We start from the raw sequence: 24190 nt of genomic DNA on the forward strand, positions 1-24190 counted from the left end.
TATGTGTACAGTCAGGGATGGATGCACATGTGTGCATGTATGTGTATATGAAGGTTGGTGTGTGGTGTCTTCACTGTTCTCCACCTTTTTTTTTTTTTTTTTTTGAGGCAAGGTCTCTCACTGAACCTGGAGCTTACCAATTTAGCTAGACTGTCTGGGTAGCAAGTCCCCAGGATTCTCCTGCCTCTGCCTCTCCTGTGCTAGGGTCACAGGCATGCCCTGCCATGACTGGTTTTTACTTGCATGCTAGGGTTTCAAACTCAGATCCTCATATTTGTGAGGCAGGCAGTTTCCCAAATGAGCCATTCCCCAGCTCATTCAAATATTTTTTCACATTAATATCACTGCTAAATGACAGAGAAGCACCTTCCCATCCAGCCTGTGCAAACAAGCATCCAGATTTATGCTGGGGGTCATCAGGGACTTCATGCATGCTCCAGAGAAGTTTCTAAAAAGGCCCAGCACACCCTTCTGCCAGTGAGCTGACACAGGTGTGTGCTTCCAATCCAACCACCAAGTCAGCCTCCAGGGGGAGGGGTCTGATCCACTCAGAGTCCCGAAGAAGGAATTTCACAAGTCTGGCTGACCTTGTGTACTGCCAGCTGAATGTTGAGCAACAGAGAGTCAAAACTAGAGGCATTCAGTTGGCCCCTGATCTCCTATTTCAGTTTCTTGAGGTATTCTGAAGGACAGCTGGTATTTTACTCTTCTTTCACAAGAGCTAACATGAGGCCAAGCCTCTATCCCCTTGGCGTTGACCTTGACTCTCACGAGCCTTTCTGTCTCCTCAGCTGAGGCGAGGACATTCAGCCAGTAGTTATGTTAGGCCCTTTGGACTCCAGCTTCCTGGGTTCCAACTGCTTGCTAGGCTTCCTGACAGGGGCCTCTGGGAGCCAACAATGCCCTGTGTGATGTCACTGGGTTCTGAGAGGCAGCCTGTGGTGGCGTGTTAAACACTCTGCTACTGCAAGTAACCCAGCACGATCCAGCACCATCTAGACAAAGTACATCTTTTCATCATTCACAGACCTGATTTCACTTATGACTCTGCTTGGCAAATGACTTGCTTTCGAAGCTGCCAGAGTGGTAACCCCATTGACAAGTAAGGAGACAAGGGAACAAAGGGATGAGGGGTAAGGGAACAAAGGTACTCAGGAAGTCCAGGCACCTAGATCAACGAGAGCAGTGATCTACTGGACCTGGGTTATCACAGATTCTAGGGAGCAGTACTGAGGTGAGCTGATTACCAGAGAAGGTGGTCACTAGTCTAGTCTGGCTGTGCCTCACTTCTGGAAGAAAGATACTGTGTAGGCTCCAGCTCCCAACAAAGAGAATCTGTGATATACTTGTGTGTGCTCTTAACATTTATTTAAAAAAATTAATGAAAGGGAAGCCTTTAAAGTGTGAGGTCATAGGTTCTGTCTATAGAGCAGCATCAGGAAGATAAAGCATTATAAAGTAGTATTTTCAGAAAAAATTAGTCATGGCATCAATCAAAAGCAAGGTCATGCTCTCCTGATTCTAAAATCTCACATTTATGTGGGGAGGGGATGTGTGCCCACATGTATCTTTACATTGATGTCTTTCCAATGACTTCATTGTATTTTTAATTTTTCTTACATTTGTTTTGAAGGGAGTTAGGGTTTATTTTAGCTTATCATTTGAGGGCGAGGTTCCTTCCTGACAGCAAAGGCAGGACAGCACAGTGGCGGAGAGGGAGGTGGCTGGGCACCTGGCGTTTGCAGCCAAGAAGTAGAATGAACTCCTGTGCTCAGGCGTTTCCTCTCTCGTTCACCTGGGCCCCAGGCCATGGAACGGTGTCCCTATATTTAGGGTGATGTTCCCACCTCAGCGAAGCTAATCTAGATAATCCCTCACGACAACACTGAGAGGCTTCTCTCTCCAGTGACCCTGGATCCTGGAGAGTTGACCAGAGTAACTATTACAGGAAGGGGGCTCCGGCAAGGCCCCTTTAATAAAGCACGCTGATAGCTGGGCAGTGGGGGCTTGCGCCTTTAATTCCAGCACCTGAAGGCAGAGGCAGGTGGATCTCTGTGAGTTTGAGACCAGCCTGGTCTACAGAGTGAGTTCCAGGAAAGCCAGGGCTACACAAAGAAACCCTATCTGGAAAAATCAAATCAAGCCAAATAAATAAAAAATGAAAAAATAAGGTATGCTGATAAGGTCTGGGATGGATATTATCATTTTATAATCGTTGGTTGGGGAAAGTTTCACTACACACACATACACGCACACAATACACACATACACACACACATTAATTCTCTGACAGCTTCCTGTATGTACATGATGGATTTTAGTTATTGTCCCTTCCAGTACCCTCTTCCATCCTCCCTCCCCTCCTGCTGACACCCTCTTCTTTGTAACATGTTTCTGTCCTCCTCGAAAATCTATTTTGTGTGTGTCACCCACTGAGTTTAATTACGCTGCTTGGATGAGCACGAGTGGAAGATTCTTCAAAGGAGCATGGACAGCTAGCTACCTTGTTTCTTGAGACAAGGCTCACGGAGCCTGCAGCTCACTGACAGGCTAGACTGCCTTTCTCTCTCCAACTCTGGTATTGGCATGGCAAGTGCATGCTGCTGCACCCGGCCTTTTCCTTTCTTTCTTTCCTTTCTCTTTTAAGATTTATTTTATGTGTGTGATTGTTTTACCTGAATGTATGCATATTAACGATGCCTAGTGCCCTAAGAGGCCAGAAGAGGGCGTCAGATCCCCCTTGCACTGAAATTACAGATGACTGTGAGTCGCAGTGTGGGTACTGGGAACCAAATCCAGGTCCTCAGCAAGAGCAGCCAGTACTCCTAATGAGCCAGAGCTCCAGTCCTGATGCACCTGGGTTTTGTACGGGTGCTAGGGACTGAGCCTGAGGCTTCATGCTCACGAAGCGTGCACTTTACCTGTTAGGCCATTTCCCTAGCCGTGAGTGTGTGAGTGTGTGTGTGTGTGTGTGTGTGTGTGTGTGTGTGTGTGTGTGTGTGTGTGTGTTTATGAATTCAGGCGCACATGCCATGGCAGGTGTATGACGGCCAGAAGACAATGTGAGGTGTTAGTCCTTGCCTTCCACCTTGTTTGGTAGTCTTTTTGTGTCCACCACTGCATATGCTGGCCTAGCTGAGCTTCCTGGAGTTCCCCCGTTTCTGTCTCCCCTCTTTTCACAGATGCACTGAGATTACATGTGTGTAGTAGAGTGTCTAGCTTTACATGGGTTCTGAGGATTCAAACTCGGGCCTCATGCTTGAACAGCTAGTGCTCTGCACACTGAGCTAGCTCTTCAGCCTGTCTTACATTTTAAAGCTTTATGATTCTGTGATGTCTATACGTGTGTGTGTGTGTGTGTGTGTGTGTACATGTTTGTGTTCTCCTTTTGCTTTTTCCTTGTTGGCATTTATAATTCACATGTATCCCCACTGAAGGAGGAGGAGGAAGAAGAAAAGAACATGGAAAGTGTTTTTCTGAGTTATTTGATATCTGCAAACATGTTTATTCTGCTCTTGATTAGGTTTTGACTAGTTGTAAAATCTTGGATTGATATTATCTAATTATGAATTTGTAGGCATTCTCTAGACTCTGAATGTAGTGTTGCCACTGAGAAGCTTGCTGTCGTCCTCCGTGAAGGTCAGCTCTCCTGGGACATTCCCATCTGCTGCACTGGCCACTCTGTGTTCTTTGTTGATGTGATCATCTCCTCCCCTCCACTTCTTCACAGCTTTCTGGAATTCCTAGTTAGATGCTGCTGTAAGAATGTCCAATCTCAGGGCTGGAGAGATGGCTCAGAGGTTAAGAGCATAGACTGCTCTTTCAGAGGCCCTGAGTTCAATTCCCAGCAACCACATGGCAGCTCATAACCATCTATAATGAGATCTGGTGCCCTCTTCTGGCCTGCAGGGACACATGCAGACAGAATACTGTATACATAAGAAATAAATAAATCTTTTTAAAAAAAAAAAAAGCATGTCCGGCCTGAGATTGTCCCTTATTCTGTCATTTTGCTGTACTTTCCAGAAAATCCCCTTCTATTTTTCAATCTTCTGCTGATTTTGCTAACTGTGACAGGCACAATTTAAATTTCAACTGTCCCTTTTTTCTTCTGTTATCCTTTTTCTAATTCTTTGAGTGTGCTTTCCTTGATTTCTCAGTTTCAGTATTTTGCAAGTTTTGGGTTGTTCATCTTTTGTGGTTCTCCACACATTTTTCCCCTTTCTGAAGGTTTTCCTCAAATGCCTTGGTCAATCCTTGGCATATGCATCAGTCCACATGGGCAAGCAGAACAAAACATCACAGAGTGTCTTGCTAACACTAGGAATTTATTTTCTCACAGCTAGAAGTACAAGGTCAAGGCACTGGCAGGGTGGACTCCACGTAAAGCCTTTCTTCTTGACTCACAAATGGCCCCCTTCTTGACCAACCCTCACATGTCCTTTTCTCTGTACATGTTTCCTGGCTATCTTCTAAGGTCACCAGTCCTACAGGATCAGGACCCATCCTATGAGCTCATTTCATCTTCATCACTTCCCTAAAGGAGGTTAAAATTAAAAGATTGAAAAATGACCTCTTTCACAAAAATGGTCACATTGTGGTTAATGATTTGGCATAATTTTGGAGAGTTGTGGTTCAGTCCATATCAGCATTCCATTCCAATTGAAAAGCAGGACAAAAAAGCTACTGGACAGTCTGAGTATTGGAGCAGGTATCTGCAGAGGAACTAGCATTTGTGGAAAGCTCTACAACAGTGGTTTTCAACCTATGGGTCACAACCCCTTTGGGGGTTGCATGTCAGATGTCCTGCATACATTACAATTCATGAACTGTACTTCAATTACAGTGGTGTGTTATGTGTTAAGTGTTACGGAAGGCTGAGCACCACTGACCCAGAGCCTCAGCATATCAGTCTCCCCTGGGCCCATCTCCTTTTAGAGCAGTTCTCCCGGGGGCTGTGCCTCTGTCGATCATTTATCCTGCCTGGACTTTGCTGTGCACTGGGGTGAAGGGCGCCCCCTTCTGATCACACGTGTGTGGACTTGCCAAGGCCCTGCTCACGCCTACCAAGCGGCTCAAGCAGCAGCTCAACCTGTTTCTGCTTCGCAGCCCTCGCACTTCCAACTCAGGCTGTGATCTCCTGTCTCTTCCAAAATGTGAGCACGCGGCCAATAACCTTGTCTTGAAGGTACTGTTAAAATCTCATCTGCCTTGGCTCTGGATGTGGTTCAGTTGGTTGACTTTTTCTAGCATACACAAACCCCTGGGTTTGGTCCCCAGTACCATATAAAACCAGGCATGGTAACCCATTCCTGTAATCTCAGCACTCAGGAGAATCAAAAGCTCAAGGTCATCCTTGGCTACAAAGTGAGTTTGAGGTCAACCTGAACTACATGAGACCCTGTCTAAAACAAAACAAAAATAACAAAAAAAAACCTTACTTGTATTCATGGCCCCAACCTACAATAACAAGAGTGTTTAGCTTTGTTTTTATTCACAGTGAGTCAAAAAGAAGATACAGACACACACATGGGAGACCACTGCCATTGAAAGAAATCTCTTAGTATACAGTAGTATCGTAAGTGCTCCATGTTCATCACCAGGTTCTGCTGATCTGAGTCTGCCACATGTGCTGGAGAGCTTCCCAGAAGCCAGCACTAAGAATGCAGCACGTTCTGCAATTTCCTCTTGGCAGGCTGGAGCTGCTGGACTGTGTACATCATCTGCTCACAGGTTTCCCCAAGCATCTACAGCATACAAGCGACCATAAGCAGGAACACTACTCATCATGTTCTGTAAAACACACTGCGCCCTGCTTCTCTCTCTCTCTCTCTCTCTCTCTCTCTCTCTCTCTCTCTCTCTCTCTCTCTCTCTCTCTCAGTCCACATGGGAGATGCACATGCATGTGAGTACTCATGTGAATTGAGGCCTAAGGTCAACGCTGGGTATCGTTCCCTGATACTTTCCTCATTTATCCTTTGAAACAGGGCCTCTCACTGAACCTGAAGTTCAGGAATTTGTCTAGGCTAGCTGGCCAGTGAGTTTCAGGGTCGTTTCCTGCTCCTCACTGTGGGTTTAAAATCTGCTGCTGACAGCTCTAAGCTGATTGATTTCACCATTGGAAGGACAGCCTCATTTTAGCAATTCTGCTGAGAAAAGCTTTAGTTGTATCTGACTGGGAATGTCAATGTCACTATGGAGACATTCAGGATAGGCGTTCAAATCTATCCATCACTGGTTAGAACTCAAACCACTCAGTGTTGCTGGAGAATTTCTCTCCAGCTCGCCGCCAAGTCCTGCCAGTCCTGAAGCCCACTTATAAAATAAACACACAGACGCTTACATTATTTAAACTGCTTGGCCATTAGCTCAGGCCTATCATTGTCTAGCTCTCACTCTTATATTCAGCCCATTTCTATTAATCTTTACTTTGCCACGTGGCTCGTGGCTTACTGGTACTTTACATTTTCCTTGTCCTGGCTGTGGCTCTAGGCGGTCTCTCTTTCCTCCCTCCTTCCTCAATTCTCCTCTCTCCTTGTCCCGCCTATACTTCCTGCCTCGTCACTGGCCAATCAGTGCTTTATTTATATAGAGCAAAATCCACAGCACTTCCCCCTTTTTTTTCTTTTTCAAAAAGGAAGGTTTTAACTTCAACATAGTAAAATTACATATAACAAAATAATTATCGAGTAAGAATTACAGTTACAGTATTAAAGAAGATATCTATCTTATATTTGTGAGTTTAAGGTTTTATATCTAACTTATCTTTTATCATAACTAAGGAAAATTTAAGTATCTAGTCTTTAACCACATCAAAGACCTCAGAAGGATATAATACTACCTGAGAAATGAGAGAAGGATGCAAACAACTTTCGGGAGTCTTGCAGGGTAGACAGAGACAGCTGACAGCCTGGACAGTCATCTAATGTTTCTTTGTAAAGTTGGGGCATCTGTTTTTAGCCCACAGGCCTAGAGTCTCTCATTTACTTTTTTTTTTGTGTCTTGTAGAATGTCTGGCAGTTTCCTCTGTAAAGCAGGAAACTGAAGGACCATTTTGTCAAGCAAAGTTTAGTGGTCACCTTCCTATGGGTCCTGCATGTCCAGTTGATCAAGAAGTCTAGGCAAGAACAGTTTCTTGCCCAAATGGCTATTTTTGCCAAGGTGAAGATAAACTCCATATGGAGTGTCTTCGATGCACATCCTCCTCTCTGAAGTAAATCGGTGCTGTCAGGAGCAGACATGTCTCACTGTCCAGAAAGTCTAAATTTTTAAAACATTTTAAATGCCATATTCTGTAGGTCTTTGAAGTGTTTGAAGACTACCTATCTATCTGAAATATATCGATGTATACCTAGAAGACTTAACTAACATGGCTACAAATATGATTATCATAGATGACTAATTATTAATCTATTTTTAATTATCCATTACAATTTTAAATGAGTTACATAAACATAATACCTCAAACAAGAATAGAAATATATATACAGTATAACAAAATTAAGTTTAAATTTGTATCAATAAACTAAAATCTATAGCAATGTAAAACATTTTAAACAAGTTGTTACTCTTTAAAAGTAGGTTCATTAATCTAGAACTCAAACCACTCAGTCCATTTATGGTCTCCTCAGCAGTGGACCACTGCGCTCACGTCTCTCTTCAGCATACAGCATGGCATGATTTTACATTTCAGTCTGGTGTCTGGACAGAGTTTTAGAGAGCTACACTATCTCTCCAAGTGGGCTGGGCAGGCATTAGAGACGGATAGTGCTCTTTTGTGTTATCCGCTTCTCTCCTTGAGCTCCCCGCTCAGTGGTAGGGCAAAGAAGACTTTAAATTATGCTGCCTATTTCATGCTGACCCATCCGGATGCTGATCCTATGGATCTATGTGGGAAGAATTTTTGTGACAGCAAAGAGATAAACTTTACATATTCAAAAAGTATCAAAATGATTGTTTTTAAAACACTGAAAACAGTATTTTAGCCACATGGATGATTCAAACACCACTAAGTTATCTAATACAGCCTCTCTTACAATGATCTTGTCTAGGAAAATTGGAATTTAAAAATGTGCACTCCACAATGAAGACTATCATAGCTCAGTGTTTATTATGTGGATCCATGGCCTTCGGGCTCTGGACTGCTGTGTTAATGGCATATTCTCACTACAATCAAGAGAATAAACCACTGAAGAAAACCCAGGAACCTATCAAGGCTAGATCACTTGGAAAAAACGTGTACCAGCAAAACCGTGACTCAAAGGAAACTCCCAAACAGAAAGTTATTAATGGTAAGTCTGATACAGATGAACCTGGAAAACCAAAATTATACCCAGGAAGAAACTGATTTGTTTCTGTTAACTACTTTCAACATATCACAGATTCAGTATTTGGAAGTGTAAAAGAATGCCTTCCTTAGGCCAATATTTCATATATGGATATATTATACACAGAATTCAATGGGGTATATACACATGCATGTACCACCTCAATTATTCATTTTTATGTAATCTTCTATGTTAGCCTCAGGCAGTTTTCTGTTTTCCACAGAAATGAATTTCAACAGGTGCAACAGAAATGTCACCACTGGTCCTTCCCCATCTATCAACCTCAAAGGCAGCCGTTGCCTGAATCCACCAGTGTCTTCCACATCCTTGGCACGCTGCCGTACGGCAGTTCTGGCATTGCATAGTTTAACATGTCTGGAGATAGTCTATGTCGATATCCTCTTGGAATTTGCTCTCCCCCAACACTCACTGTTGTAAGATTGGTGTTTATGTTTACACAGGTGATGGTCTGGTTTAAGAAAATAAGCCCCCAAAGGTGAAGAGAACAATAAAGAGATAATAAATGGCTTACAAGTCAGATCTGTGTCCTGGGCTCTGCACTGCTCTGGGGCACTGCTGACAGCATCATGGAAGAGTAAGACATAGGATGGCCCCTCTGCAGCAGCCCTACCCTGCTCTCACACTATACCCTGCCCCCCCCCCCCCCCGCTTTTTCTCTTCTCCTTCTGTAGCTCCTGTAATACAGAGTTAGCTCTTTAGTTATGCCATGGGTCCCTGAGAATCTTTTTCTTTCTAGTCCATCTCTCTCTTGCTCACACCACACCAATCCGATTGACCTGACCTCAAGTTCTCAGGCTCTGCCCTCTGTGTGGTTTAACCACTACTTAGAGTTACCCTGAGTCTACTTAGATTACTGTAATCACCATTCCTATCATTTCCTTTCCATCCCTTAGCTGAGCTCTCCCTTTTCTGTCTGCTTCTGATGCTGCTGCAGTGATGCTCACTCAGTGTTAGCAACTATCGGTTGTCCTTTTGAATTCCATTCAGCTTTTGGTATGACATTTTCTATTGCATCCTGGACATTAAAAATATTGTGAGACACTTTAGTATGATTTCAAGCAGATCTCCTTCACTGAGGTGTAGTGCAACTAGAAGCAAAAATGGTTTGTGGTGTCTGCCTGTCATTCACAAAAGCCAGTGAGCAAAGACAGAAATTGAATCTTAATACTTCACTTTATTATTCAGGCACCAGCAATCTGAGAGAGAGAGGATTAGTAGTCTAAAGGTCTGTCTTCCATTACATCTCTACCCAACAGATCATGGAGGTGGGCAGGGACAGAGGCCGCCGGTCACTCAGAGCTCAGTCTTGCCATTCTGGTTAAGGTGGCCAGCCACACTTTTGAAATTAGTTTTACACCTGTTTCTCACCGTCACCTCTTTCGTTCTTCCCTCATTCTGTGGATGTCTGGGCTCAAGTAAACAATGGATATAGTTAGTTGCTCTAGTATCAATCTTGTACTCCTCCAGGGGCGTCTGGCCTAGCACAGAGTTACCTCAGAACAAACAGACCATAAACAGTGTGTCAGCACTGATTCCCTTCTGCGATACTGAGTGTAAGTGTGCCATTCGGTATAGACCGTGAGGATGCTCCTGTTGGTCCTTTCTGTCCTCTATTAGGAGGAACAGGTAAGGAGGAGCGTTCTATCACCTTCGTGCCACAAGCCCTCCCTGCCCCATCTGCCCACAGCACTATGTGCACACCATCTTGGAGTAGACAGGTGATGTAAGAATTGAGGTCACTTTTGTTTCCACTTCAATGGAGCCCTTGTCACTGGGCACAGTGTCAGCCAGTCCTGTCTCTCCTCCCCTCCTTGTGCCCCACGGACACCAGGGTTAAAAGGCTCTAGTCCTCTAGTGCTCACTGCCACCAGGTTCAACGAATCAACTATCCTGGTTCACAGTGTTTAGCTCCCCGCTGGGTTTCATGAGAGAGAAGGGGAAATAGACAGCCACCTGGCTCTACCCTGCCCCATCGTGCTGTGGGGGGGGGGGGGCGGCTGGAGGTTCAACAATCCCCTGACAATACATCAGGGAGACTCAGCATCTCCAGTTTCCACCCGGTGAGGCCCCAAACTCCTCCCGTCATTCTCCAGGCACCACCCAGCAGGGTGATCGGAGACCCCTGCATGCTGCTGACCAGTGGAAGATTCGGCGCTGCTTGGCCCCACGGACACCACCAGGTGGGGCAAGAGGGATCCTGCTGCTTGCTTCCTTAGGGTGAGGGTGAGGTGAAAGGTCTCCACGCAAGTTTTGCCAAGTTCTGTGTTTTTTCTTCTTGTTGTTATTAGGCTACCCTTTTCCCCAGCTCTTTCTTGGGTTACAGAGAACGAGTTTGTTCTCTTGGAAGTTTGCTAATGATGTTTTATCTGCGGCTGCTTGTGTTTCACCCCTGTGTGGCATTTATGGAGTGAGTGTGTGTGTGAGTGTGTGTGTGTGTGTGTGTGTGTGTGTGTATGACACCATTCCTTGGACTGCATACAAAGGAAAAAGTAAGCAAGTTGAACACACTGCCCTCTGCTCACGGACTGCAGATGCCATGTGACTGACTGCTTTAGGTCCTTGCCGTCACAGCGCCTTCCCCTCTATAATGGACTTCTCCTAGAACCACCGTCAAAATAACCCCTCCCTTCTTGGTGGCTTTTGCCGGGTATTTAAGACAACGGGAGAAGGGACCGCTGCCGCACTGTTAGGGCCAAGTGTCAACGCTTTACTGAGAAGTCGGCTTTGGTTATGCCAATGCTCTGGGCCTTCACCTTTTACTTTGTCGCCTGGGGGTAGTTTAGAGCCCAAGGAAACGACTGTTCAGAAAAAGTCAAGACAGCACGGCTCTGTGACTTGCATTGTGTGACAGCAGTAGTAAGCTTTTACTTATGTGACTCAAATGACCTTTTCTTGCAGATAAGATTGGCTTTTTAGAGCCGGAATTTCACCAAGAATTTAAGCAATATGGACTTAATGCTGTTATCAGTAGAAGACTGGGCATGGTGAGAGAGGTGCCAGATTCCAGGGATAAAATGTATGTTCTGCCACTAACCAAACTTTAATTTTAGCACATTAAAAATCTTGTAGTACAAATTCCTTAGGACTTTAAGTCAGGCAATGTCAAGATCCTGATGTTTATGGTGTGAAGACCACCTCCCCCCCCTTGGCAGAATATGTTGTAGAGGTTTTTAAGAGTTAAATAAACCCCTTGAAAGTTTTTACTCAGTCACAAGTGAGGGCTTCTGGCCAAAGCATTAATTCCCAATAGAAAATGCTTTGGATATCTGTATATCTTTTTCTTCATAGTCTGCTTCCTTTTCATTGTGTCTTCAGTTATCTGTGTTTATTGTGGTAAAATGCATATAAAATTGCTGTTAACGATTTTCTAGTGGACAATTCAGCGACATCATGCACAGCCACAGTGGTGAACAACCACAGCACCATCTGAACTGAAACTTTGCACCCCTCCCCTCCCCCAATCAACTTACAGCGTCTATGAATTTGACCACCCCAGAGGCCTCAAAACAGTCAGAGCATACAGAATTTGTCTTTTGGAGGACTAGCTCATTTCACTTAGCACAATGTTCTTGAGGTTCATCTGTTCAGTATCATGTTTATTGATGCCTAAAATCATTTATGTTCCAATCATTTCCTGGAAGAGATTATCAGTTCCCATTAGCTAAAAGAAAAATGTTCAAGGTAAGGAAAAGATACACTCTCTAGTAATGCCACATTCCAGGAAATTGGGGAGTGGACCATATTGCTGTATTGTGTGATATGTGTACAGCACAAGCATGTGAAGCCACAAACACCACTCATGACTGTGCACCCTCAAGAGATGGAGCGCTTGCACACAATGACACAGTGTAATTGAGTCATGTTAAAGCAAACAAACTTGGCCTGGGATGTGGCTCGGTTGGAGTTTTTGCCCGGCACACACAAGGCCCAGAGTTAGCTCCCAGCACCACATAAACCAAGAGTGGTGGCGAATGCCTGCAACCTCAGTGTTTGGAGGTGGAGGCAGGAGAATCACAGAAGTGAGGGGCAGACATCTCTTATATAGACTGGATTACACCTGAGTGTATATCGAAGAGCAGAGTTGTTGGGTTATATTGTCCTCCACAATGGCTGTGCTAATCTTCCTCCACATTCTCATTATTTCCACATTTCTCATCAATCTCATCATAGTTTTAATTTGCATTTCCCTAATGAATAGTGGCATTGAATATTTTATTGTATTGTATATTTTTCAATATACCCATTGACTACTTGTTTTCTTTTTTTTAAACTATTGTCTTTTTTCATTTAATTAATTAATTAATTAATTTTTTTCTATTATCAGCTTGATACAGTACAAATTCTTTTTTTTAGATTTATTAATTTATTATGTATACAGTATTCTGTCTGCATGTGTCCCTGCAGGCCAGAAGAGGGCACCAGATCTCATTACAAGTGGTTGTGAGCCACCATGTGGTTGCTGGGAATTGAACTCAGGACCTCTGGAAGAGCAGTCGGTGCTCTTAACCACTGAGCCATCTCTCCAGCCCGTTTTTTTTTTTGTTTTTTTTTTTTTTAAAGACAGTGTCTTATGTATTCCTGGCTTGCTCTGAACTCACTATGTAGCCAAGAAAGTTTTCTAACTTCTCTGATTCTCCTGCCTCCATTTTTCCAGTGTGTACCACTATGCCCAGTTTTATGTGGTCCTGAGATCTAACCAGGACTAGATGAGTACTCTACTAACTGAGTTATAGCACTCTGCTAATTTTTTGACTCTAGTGATAAACAATCTGGCTCTCAATCCCTAGTCAGATGTATGTTTGCAAGTATTTTTGCTTATTCTGAAGGTTATCTATTCATCCTGTTGGTGATTTCTTTTGTCATGCAGGTTTTCAGTGTGATGTAATTGCCGTGTTTATTCTGGCTTCTATCGCTCTGCTCTTGGGTCATATCCATTTGGGTGCAGATGGTGTGCTTACCTACCACTCCAGATTTTGCCAGGTTGCCACCTCACATGGTTTCTATTCCTTTGAGCATGGTGCCAGCTTCCATTCAGCAGCTGAACTTTCTGTAGTACCACCCACTGGGCTAATGATGTTAGTGAGGATAAACACTCTCCTTTCAAAATGCCTTCAATACATGTTTATCCTGCAGGTACACACACCGAAAATTCCTGTTGACTCATCCCCCGAGTCCCTCCTGCCCTGGAATCGTCCAGGAAATATTTCCCCTTTCACGTAATTCAGTGGGAATGATGACTTTATTCTTTTGACTTCACTTGTCTGGCCCTAATTAATTACCTCCAGAGTGGCCACTGAGCCAATATGAACCAATGAATTTTTGTTGATGGGGAAAAAGAAAGTCCTTCTGATTTATCCTTGAATGCGGGTGTGGTTTTACACACCTTTAATCTTAGCACCTAAGAAGCAGTGGCAGGCAGATCTCTGCAAGTTCAAGGCCAACCTGATCAACATAGCAAGTTCCAAGCCAGCCAAGGTTCTATGGTAAGATATGTCTAAAAAACAAAACAAAATCCCAAAGATAGGCTGATTGATACCCACATTTCCCCCTCTGTGGCTTTAAGGAAGTAGAAACAAGCTTACAGGTTACAGGTTACAAGTTGAGCCTTGTATAGGATAGTTAATATATGCCAGACACTGTTCTGAACTGAGATCACTACCTATGAACTCACTAAAGCTTAACCTTTGAGGTAGGCTGGAGATACTGTTAATTATCACCCCAATGCTATTGTCAGAGTGATGGAGAGCAGTCCAGATGGCCCTCAGCCTTCTGATCCCATTATTTCCTTGAGATTCCAACTGTCTTCCTATAACTAGGTCATGAGAGGTATTTGGGTCACCTTACAATACACTCCCTTCTATTTTTGCTGAGGCTAACTCCAAATAATGATATACTAGATCTTAACTTCTGTTTTTCACTTGTTTAACACAAAAGTAGTATGACCTTTTTGCCAGTACTTGAAGGACATGTAGTCTACCAATTCCACTAAAATTCTTGGCCACAGCAGGTGTCACAAATATAATAATAAAACTCAGAAACCAAAGCAAAGAATACAGCACAGTAAATTTACTTTGAAGTTACCTTTCCATGAATTTAGACCACTATTTTTAGAATAGACACCAATATACGGATCTGTGTTTTATATTATCTTCAAAGTAGACCTAAGATGGAATGTCAAGAAACAGAAATTATAAAGGGGAAAATAATTCCAAAGTGTGAGAAGAGCATAAGAATTTAAATGGGGCCAGCAAGGTGGCATCTGCACACCTGAGCTTGCTCCCCACATGAGACTGAAGCCCACATGGTGGAAGGAGAGAGCTGGCTCCTGTAAGTTGTACTACCATCTCACATGCCCACTGTGGCATGCACAAAACAAAATAAATACAGGTTAAAAAAATAAGAACTGAAGGACAGACTGGAGAGATGGCTTACAACTCTTCCAGAGGACCAGAGTTTGACTCCCAGCACTCAGGTCAGGCAGCTCACAACTGCCTCGACCTCCAGCTCTGGGGTATCTGATGCCCTCCTCTTGCCCCCACAGGCACTGCATGCACATGTGTATGCCCACATAGCTGCAGACATATACATACACACGAAAATAATTTTTAAAAATTTAAGGACATTTTGCTTGTTCATTTTTTCCCCCACAGCTGAGGACAGAACCCAGGGCCTTGCTAGGCAAGCGCTCTACCACTTAGCTAAATCCCCAACCATAATTTTTGTATTTTTTAATGTACTGTCATTGTATTGTCCTAATGTTCACTTAACTAAAGAAAGCAAAAGTAAGGATTGGCATTTGAAGAAGGCCTCAGAACACTTGAGGTTTTTTTGATGACTAATTCTCTCCCTATTTTCTTGCAGATGTCATCAGAAACACTACCCATTCAATCTACCCACTGCCAGCATCATCATATGCTTTCATAATGAAGAATTTCACACCTTGCTCAGAACAGTGTCTAGTGTGATGAACCTCACTCCACACCACTTCCTTGAAGAAATAATTTTGGTTGATGACATGAGTGAAATTGGTGAGACAAACATTGACTGTCTATTTGGAAGGTGGCATTTTTCTCTAGTGATACTTGAGATTTGTTTTTGTTTTGGGGAAATGGTCTCATGTAGTCCAGGCTAGCCCCATCTTGAACTCCTGACCCTCTTGCCTCTGCCTTCAATGTGCTGAATTTATGAGCATGCTTCATCACACATGGCTTGGCACTTGTATGTTTTACACAGAGAATGTTTCTGGTAGCTGTTGAGGGAAATGCCATAAATGTTGCACTCATTGCTTATGGTGGAAAAGATTGACCCAGACCCTTTCATGATGGGTCCATGAAGTCAGCACAAGGGGTTGCCTTGACTTTAGGGATCACTTCAGAAAGAAGTGCCATCTGAATGGAAGAGGACAGATAGGCTAGGGTTGCTCAAATGGCCAGTAAGAAAACGTTTTCGATAAAAGAAATGGCACTTTAAAGGCCAAAAATGAGACAAAACAGGGTGAGCATGGAACACTTCTGCATTTTATGAAGTTTATGTATGAGTGCAGAGTTGGAAGGATTCAGGAAAAGGCATAAAGCTGGAGTTATTTAAAAGGGACTACTCATGAAAGGCACTTTTGGAATTTTATCTCAAGAACATGGGGAGCTATGTCTATGTGGCTCAGCTGGTAGAGTATTTTGTCTAACATGCATAAAGCCTTGGATTCAATTCACAACACTGCATAAACTGGGTGTGGTGGTGTGCACCTCCAATCCCAGCACCAAGGAAGTGGAAGTAGAGGATTAGGAGATCAAGGTTATCCTTGGCTACAAAGTAAGTTCAAAGCCAATCTGAGCTATAGGAGAACATTCTGAACTGCTACCCTGTTCAAAAATAAGTAATGAATGAATGGATGAATATGGAGAGATTAATAGGGAGATGACCTAAGCTAGGTACTTCACAAGAAAGAACTCAACCAACTGCAAGTAAGTAACAATTCCTCTATGCTTACTTTTTAGGATAGAATAAGGATACTAGAACAAAGTCTAGTTACACATGCTTAGACTTTGAAATTGATTGTCTGTTTACAACTGAGTGTCAACCTTAGGCAAGCCAGGAGTGCCCGGATAATGATGTCAATACTGGATAGATTTCAGGCCTGCAAAGTCACCCAACCCACTGAGAAGCTAGTCTATGATGAACTTGAAAGAAAAAAAGGTATGCTGAGAAGAAAAGATATTCCAGGAAGGCCACCCTGTGGAAGTGACACTAGGTTGCTCTGGGTGTGACCCAAGCTGATGTTACTTTGTTTGGAAGTTATATGATATTGGCCAGATGCCTATCACATCACATTTCCATAGCAATCATCACCAACTGAGTCTTGTATATGGGATGGGTGCTTCTTCCTTCCCTCATACTACCTTATCTGCTCAGTAGAGCTGAGATGTCTATAGCTTGCTGGGCAGGAAATCTCAGTAAAGCTGGGTGCAGGGTACAGATGTGCCTACTGGTCAGAAGAATTCTGCTTTCTTACTCAGAAGTTCACAAATCCCACAGTCAGCACGCAGTTCCAGGAGTGATCATATCTGCCAGCCTTTCAGCATAGCACCAAGAGTCTAGAGACATGGTGGTCTCTTGTCAGTTTGACAAGGTGTCTTGAGCAACAAACACTGATCTGAGACCAGGGTGCCAATAAGACCAGGTTGTTGGTAACAGCATTCTTTCTGTTTTTTAGATTGATGCCCTTTTGCTCAATCCTCTTTGGATCAAGTGAGCTCTTGGGCCTCTTCATAAATGTCCCATTCATGGGGATTCCATCCTCATGATCTAATACTTCCCAAATCCCTACTCCTAGATGCTATCACATTGGTGGTTTTGACATATGCATTTGGAGCTGGTGAACACAAACATTCAGTCCATGATCTCTAGTGACCTGCTTATATATACATCTTGTATTTTAGTTCCCTTCAAAAGAGACCAAGAGGGTCACTACTGGTGGCCAGGACCCCAAGTGTGCTGCCACACCAGTCATCTCTTCCATTCCTTGACATCAGCCTTGGACTCATGTAGAGCTGCAAACACAGGACGAGGGGTGTTATGTTCCAATGGAACTCAGGATCAATATATTCCTTACACTAATTCAGAATGACTTCATCATGAATGACTTCATCATGAATTGTATAACAAATTTTGAACTGAAACCTGTCTTTCCTGAACATGGCCACAGACAGTGCCAATGGGCTTCCTCAGCTTGAGGGAATGGGTGCAGGTGGCTCTTGAACTTGCTTGGTTTGATAATTCACCTTCAAGCCACTACAAAATTAGAAGCAAAATTAATCACAGCACAACTTGTGTAGTTAGTAGTAAAATCAGGTTATACCAAAAGCCTTATAACCTACACTTTTTCTACTAAATTGTAATAAGGATGTAGTAAAGCAGAGACATGTCACTAAAAGCACAAAAATTATACGGTTTGATTATAAACCACTTTTCTTGTGGATATGAGGCTAACCAGGGCCACATTAAAATCTGAGCAGTAGTGGGCTTTTAGAAATTGGTCATAATGACAATGTTTGAATTACTATAGTTGCAGTTTATAAATTGTCAAATGTCAAATTTTTTTTCAGATGATTTGAAAGAAATATTGGACTATCAGCTGGAACTTTTTCGTGGGAAGATTAAATTAATAAGAAACAAAAGGAGAGAGGGTCTCATTAGATCAAGGATGATTGGCGCCTCCCGCGCTTCAGGTATGAACGTTGTTCTAGGCCAGGAGCCGGTGTGTTAACTGCTCTCCTTGTACTGTCACTAAGTAGGAAAGGGTCATGTGGCTCGCAGTATCAAGGTTCACAGCCTGACTCTGCAAGACAGGCATGGCAGACTTCAGTTGATCCCAGGGACCTGAAGCCATGAAAAGCAGAACGTAGAATAATGGGAATGACTGTCTAAAAACAGCAAACTCCTGCCCTCCTGTCATAGGTGTGGACGAGACTCCAGATGGCACCCTCTGAGATTTCCAGGTTCTTGTGTCTTGAAACAAAGAAGCAGAGGTCAAATTTAGGCATCATTTCTCAGGTGCCATCACTGTTGTTTTGTTTGTTTGAGGCAGGTTCTCTCACTGACCTGGAACTCATCAAGTAGACTGGACTAGCTGTCTAGCATACTTCAGGGATTTACTTGTTTACAACTCCCCAGTGCTAGTATATAGCGGCAATTAACAAGGCAATTCCACGCATTTTATCTGGTAATTAAAAGACGTTTATTTCAGGGGTAACTTACAACCAATAAAGGGTCGTTACAGAATCTGGGAGAGATGAGGTGTAGTCCAGCGTGGTTCTCTGGAGATCTCTGACTTGGTCTGCAGTCCAGTATCCAGGATCATGAGGAGCCAAGAGAGCAAGCATGTATGCATCTCGGGTCTTAAGGGGTCTCTTCTTGGCCATGTCCCAGGGGCAGGTCACAGGCAGGTGTGGCAGTTACTTGCTGTCACCTAGGGGCAGTGCTTCGAGGTCAAAGCTGGAATAGCTACCCACTACACTAGGATTATAAGAACAGGTCACCAGGCCCAGATGGTTTAGTTTTGTTTTGTTTTCTTAATGTAGGTAACAGGGATTAAACTTGGGTTCTCATGCTTGTAAGCACATTAATGATTGAGCCATCTCTCCAGTCTCCTGAAAGGATCTTTGAAAAGGAAAGCTCTTCTCAGGTCTATCTACTCTGCTAGACTTTTCTCTAGGCCATCCTCTAACCTGCAGCTCTCTAGCCTTCTAAGAACACTCACAGTACATGGGGTCTCACCTTTCTGGACAAAATAAAACATGTATTTCTCATTTCCCTCAATGCAACTGAGGAACCGGCATATAGTAAGTAGTCAATGAATACTCATCGCATCCAGCTTGCATTTGGACTGAATATCTTTACCCTAGGGGACCTTGCTGGCTAGTTTTATGTCAACTTGACAAACACAAGAGTCATCAGAGAGAAGGGAGCCTCAGTTGAGAAAATGCCTCCATAAGGGTTGTAGACAAGCCTGTAGAGCATTTTCTTAATTAGTGATTGATGTAGGAGAGCTTAGTCCATTGAGAATGGCACAACCTCTGGGCTCTATGGGTTCTATAAGAGCTAGCTAAGCAAGCATGAGAAACAAGCCAGTATAAGCAGTACTCCTGCGTCCAGGTTCTTGATCTGTTTGAATCCTGTCCTGACTTCCTTCAATGATGGACTATGATGTGGAAGTGTAAGCCAAATAAACCCTTTCCTCCCCAAGTTGTTTTTGGTCATGATATTTTATTACAGCAACAGTAACTCTAAGACAAAAACCAACGTTAGTCTGCTCTTGCCTTCACAGGGGACATCCTGGTGTTCTTGGATAGCCACTGTGAGGTGAATAAAGTTTGGCTGGAGCCCTTACTGCATGCCATTGCTAAGGACCACAAAACGGTGGTGTGCCCTCTGATGGATGTCATTGATGAAACAACACTGGATTATATAGCGGCACCCATTGTAAGGGGAGCTTTTGACTGGAACCTGGGCTTTAGATGGGACAGTGTTTTCTCATATGAGCTGGACGGCCCAGAAGGACAAAGTAAACCCATCCGGTGAGATTCTTCTTGTTTGGGGGACTGTAAGTGAAAAATCAAAGTTTTGTTTTGCCACTCTTTCCTTTCTTCTTTTTTCTTTTTCTCTTTCCTTTCTTCCTTCCTTTCTTAGCAGGATTTCTATATGTAGCCCTGGCTGTTAATATCAGTTCACATGAGTCTATTTAATGGGTAATAGTGATTTATTAAGATACAAATTCGTCCAGACATGGCGGCACACGCCTTTAATCCCAGCATGTGCCACTATGCCCAGCTTGCCACTTTGTTTCTTCAAGTATTGAGTTTGTTTCAAGTGATACTGTGCCATGTGCCACACCACATTCAAGAAGCTACCATGGCTGATGGTGGAGCATGCTGAGTCACCGTGAGAGGCCTTTTGTGGTTATGATCATTTTCCTATTATGCGGTTAAAGAAGACCACCGTGCTGATTTTTAGAGCCATGAGGTTGATGGCGTTCGCTAACAACCGCCTCAAAGTAGGCCCTTGTGAGTGGCCACTGAAAAAGCCTCCAGTGGAGTCTTAGGTCTGTGGAAGAAATTTAAAGTGATGTTGGATAGATGCATTCCACAGTGCCTCATTGAATACAATTGTCATTTGTGAAAATTTTCCGGTTTTCTGTGCGAGTAAAGCTGTTGCATTTACAGACATATAAATGAGCAAAAAAAAAAAAGAAGCTACCATGGCTGGTGAATGCTGCCCTGATTTCCAATGCCCACTGTGTGTGTGTGTGTGTGTGTGTGTGTGTGTGTGTGTGTGTGTGTGTGTGTGTGTTTGCATGAAGTGTGCTCATAAGTCTCTGTATGCATGTGGAGGTCAATCTCAGGTGTTGTTCCTTGGAGCTGTCTACCTTGGTTTTTGAGACAGAGTCTCTTACTGACCTAGAACTCACTAAGTATGCTAGAATTGCTGGCCAACAGGCCCCAGGGATCTGCCTCTTTCCACTCCCTCAACACTAAGGTTTCAAGTGTATGCCACCATGCTCAGACTTTTTAGATGGGTTCTGGGGATCAAACTCCTGTCCTCATGATTGCAAACCCGGCACTTCACTGACTGAGCATCTTAGCCCTCAGCATCTTTCTCTCAGCTGCAGGAAGAAGTTGTCTGGTGATCAAGGAGCAAACTGGCACGGTTAGGAAGTGTGGACATCTTTGCTCCAGTGTTTCCAGGTGTAACTTCCTGGGTTGAGAGGAACACGACTCTCCTAGTTCTTTTGTCTTGGAAACTGTGTTTGTAAATCTGAACATAAGGTGACCACATCTGGAGGGGCTTCCTGAAGGCTAGGTCTACATTTCCTGGAAACTCTGATATGAGATGCTTCCCAGACCAGGCAGCTGCATTTTCTAACCCTGGAGTGGAACTGTGTGGCCTGACAGTCATGTTTACACTTCCTTACTTGTGAGTTCTAGAGTGCAATACTCTGAAGTAACGAGAATCAAATGCCCATAAAGTTACCCACTTCATGTGGATTGCCATCTCCTGGGCTTCTTCTGGTATTATTGGACATGACACCATGTCAAGGAACACACCCAGAAGCACACTGTCCCCTGCTCTGCTTCTCAGACACCATCCCTGCAGACCTTTGTTCTCTCTCTCTTCCCCTCCTCATTGTCCTCCTCTAGCTGACACCCCAGTGGCTACATCCCACCACACTGCAGCCATACATTTGCGGGTCTTTGGTACCAAACCATTTCCACCCTCTGTGTGCCTTACTCCTTCCCAGGAGCTGATGTACTCTTGTCAAAATTGAGCAGATAGAAACCAGTGTGCAGTGCCTCATCCATGGACCACAGTCTATGACACCACAGTCCTGTTCTCAATCACCCTCTTCTCCCTAACCTTGATTGTATTCCTTAGCCTATACTGTCTGGCCACACCTGGACATGCTACTCTCGAGACACAGTCTTGACTCATAACTCAAGGATAGAATTAAAACTAAGGAACTAGAAGGTATAGTTGTGAAATTACATAGTAGTTTATGGAAGACCCCCCTGGAATACTATGCAGTTTTGTATGTGCCCACATAGCAACAGCCATCTTTCAGCACTCCTGCTTCCCACTCCAGAGATTGCCCAGCCTCAGGAAGCCTGTTCTCAACAAAAACTTTACATTATACCTGCCTATTCCCTGGCTGTCCCCACTGATCAGGTTTTCTCAGCCTGTGGTTGGGACTACAAAGGACAGATCACCTGCTGGCTCCCTTTCCCACCCATTCAGATGATTCTGGAGCTAGACTAGCTTCTCTGCTCTTGAATGTGCACAGAGCCGTGAAGAGGGCAGGCAGGTAGCAGCATGGTATCACACAGTGCTACTGCAAGGGGGAGCTTAGATGCTCCGAGCTCGCTGGCTGTCTATAGTCATGGTCTTTTGGTGGACCAGTGTGCCAGAGAGGACTCCTGCCACCCAGTGCTCCAATGGGGACATGCAGCACCCAGTGCAGCAGACAAGAATGGTCCTATGAGAATACAGACAAGCTGCTTTCTCAATAAAAACAAACACAGCTTTACTTTCTTTTCTTTTCTAATTGGAAATAGGTTCTTTTCTCACACAATATATCCTGACTACAGTTTCCCTTCCCTCCAACCCTCCCAACTCTTCCCTTCCCCCAACATCCACTCCCCTCACCTCTGTTTCCTCTTTAGAAAAGAGCAGGCCACCAAGAGATGACAGCCAAACAGGACAAAACAAGACACAATAAGACGAGGCAAAAGCCCTAATTATCAAGGCTGGATAAAGTAACCCCACAGGGGAAAAAGAGTCCCAAGAGCAGGCAAATGCAAAGGACCTTGTGTAGCCTCATGCAGCTCAGTGCTTGCCGCTTCAGTCTCTGTGAGCCCATGTGAGCCCTGCTTAATTGATTCAGTGAGCCATGGTCTCCGGGTGTCTTCTATTCCCTCCGACTCCTACAGTCTTTTCTCCCCCTCCTCTTTGAGGTTCCCTGATCAGAGACCTCCAATTTAGACTCTCTCTCTCTCTCTCTCTGCATCATGTCTAGCTGTGGGTCTCTGCACCCACACACATCTGCTACCTGAACAAGTCTCTCTGATGATGACTAGACTAGGCACTGATCTATGAGTACAGCAGAATATCACTAGGGTGTCTTTTTTTTTTCCCCGGTTGTGTTTGGTTCTACTCTAGGACTCTGGGCTCCCTCTTGTGGCATGGACTTCAAGCTAAACCAGATATTGGTTTGGCTTCTCCCATAAGTTCTGGGCCACCATTGCCCCAGCACATCTTGCAGGCAGGACAGATCGGTTGAGGGTTTTGTAGCTGGTTGGTGTCTAGGTTTCTCTTTCCATAGCCTGCAGAGTACCTTCTCACATCAAAGAGACTAGAACACAGGGGTGAAGGCTCCATGCAGGCACCAGCTCGACCTCTCTACATTCAACTAGCTGTGTGGATGTTGTTCTTGGCAATGTCCCCCACCCCCACTGTCAGATTTTAGAAAGCAACCTGTAGTTGGAGTTTTCTCCAGACCCTCCTGGGCCCGCAGCTGCTCAGACCCAAATAAACACACAGAGACTTATATTACTTATAAACTGTATGGCCCTGGCAGGCTTCTTGCTATCTGTTCTTATATCTTAAATTAACCCATTTCTATAAATCTATAAGTTGTCACGTGGCTTACCAGTACTTTTACATCATGCTTCCTCTGTGTCTGGCTGGTGACTCCTGACTCAGCCTTCCTGTTCCCAGAAATTTTTCTCTGCTTGTCCTACCTATATTATACTTTCTGCCTGGCTACTGGCCAATCAGCATTTTATTTATCAATTAATCAGAGCAATACATTCACAGCATACAGAAAGACATCCCCAGCACTGCCCCCACTTTTTTTAGGTTTTAACTTTAACATAGTAAAATTACATACAACGAAACAATTATCAAGCAAGAATTACAGTTACAATATCTAGTCTATTTATAATATCTAGTCTATTTGTATTTGACAAAATTAAAGAAGATATCCTATCTATCCTATATTTGTGAGTCTAAGGTTTCACATCTAACTTAATCTTTTGTCATAACTAAGGAAATTGTAACTATCTAGTCTAAGGATATGTTGCTTTGGAAAGGAGGCTCTGCTTTTGTTTCCACAGAAAGCAAGAGGCTATGGATTTTTTTCAGATTAAGATACATCAGGTTTGACCAGCCAAGACCCCCTGAAAGGTCTCCGATGACACCATGGCCCAGATGATCCAACATCCAGAACGGTTTCAAGGCAACTGACTCAGACGATACATCCTCACAGACTACTCCATAATCCTAAAATTCTT

General features: G+C 43.8%; 1 protein-coding gene across 1 annotated transcript in view; it reads left to right on the forward strand.

Moving 5' to 3' along the window:
• The first annotated feature begins 209 nt into the window (after window positions 1-209).
• The window catches only part of Galntl5 (polypeptide N-acetylgalactosaminyltransferase like 5), a 43064-nt gene continuing 19083 nt past the window's right edge, over window positions 210-24190 (forward strand). Inside the window, exons 1-6 of the mRNA XM_037203737.1 lie at window positions 210-1102; window positions 8052-8291; window positions 11247-11364; window positions 15210-15376; window positions 17951-18073; window positions 19672-19921. Coding sequence (XP_037059632.1) covers window positions 8084-8291; window positions 11247-11364; window positions 15210-15376; window positions 17951-18073; window positions 19672-19921 — 866 coding nt within the window. The 5' untranslated portion in view covers window positions 210-1102; window positions 8052-8083. The remainder of the gene's footprint in view (window positions 1103-8051; window positions 8292-11246; window positions 11365-15209; window positions 15377-17950; window positions 18074-19671; window positions 19922-24190) is intronic.

The sequence above is a fragment of the Peromyscus leucopus genome, chromosome 3 (genome assembly GCF_004664715.2).
Source record: "Peromyscus leucopus breed LL Stock chromosome 3, UCI_PerLeu_2.1, whole genome shotgun sequence".
NCBI classification, from domain to species: Eukaryota; Metazoa; Chordata; class Mammalia; order Rodentia; family Cricetidae; genus Peromyscus; species Peromyscus leucopus.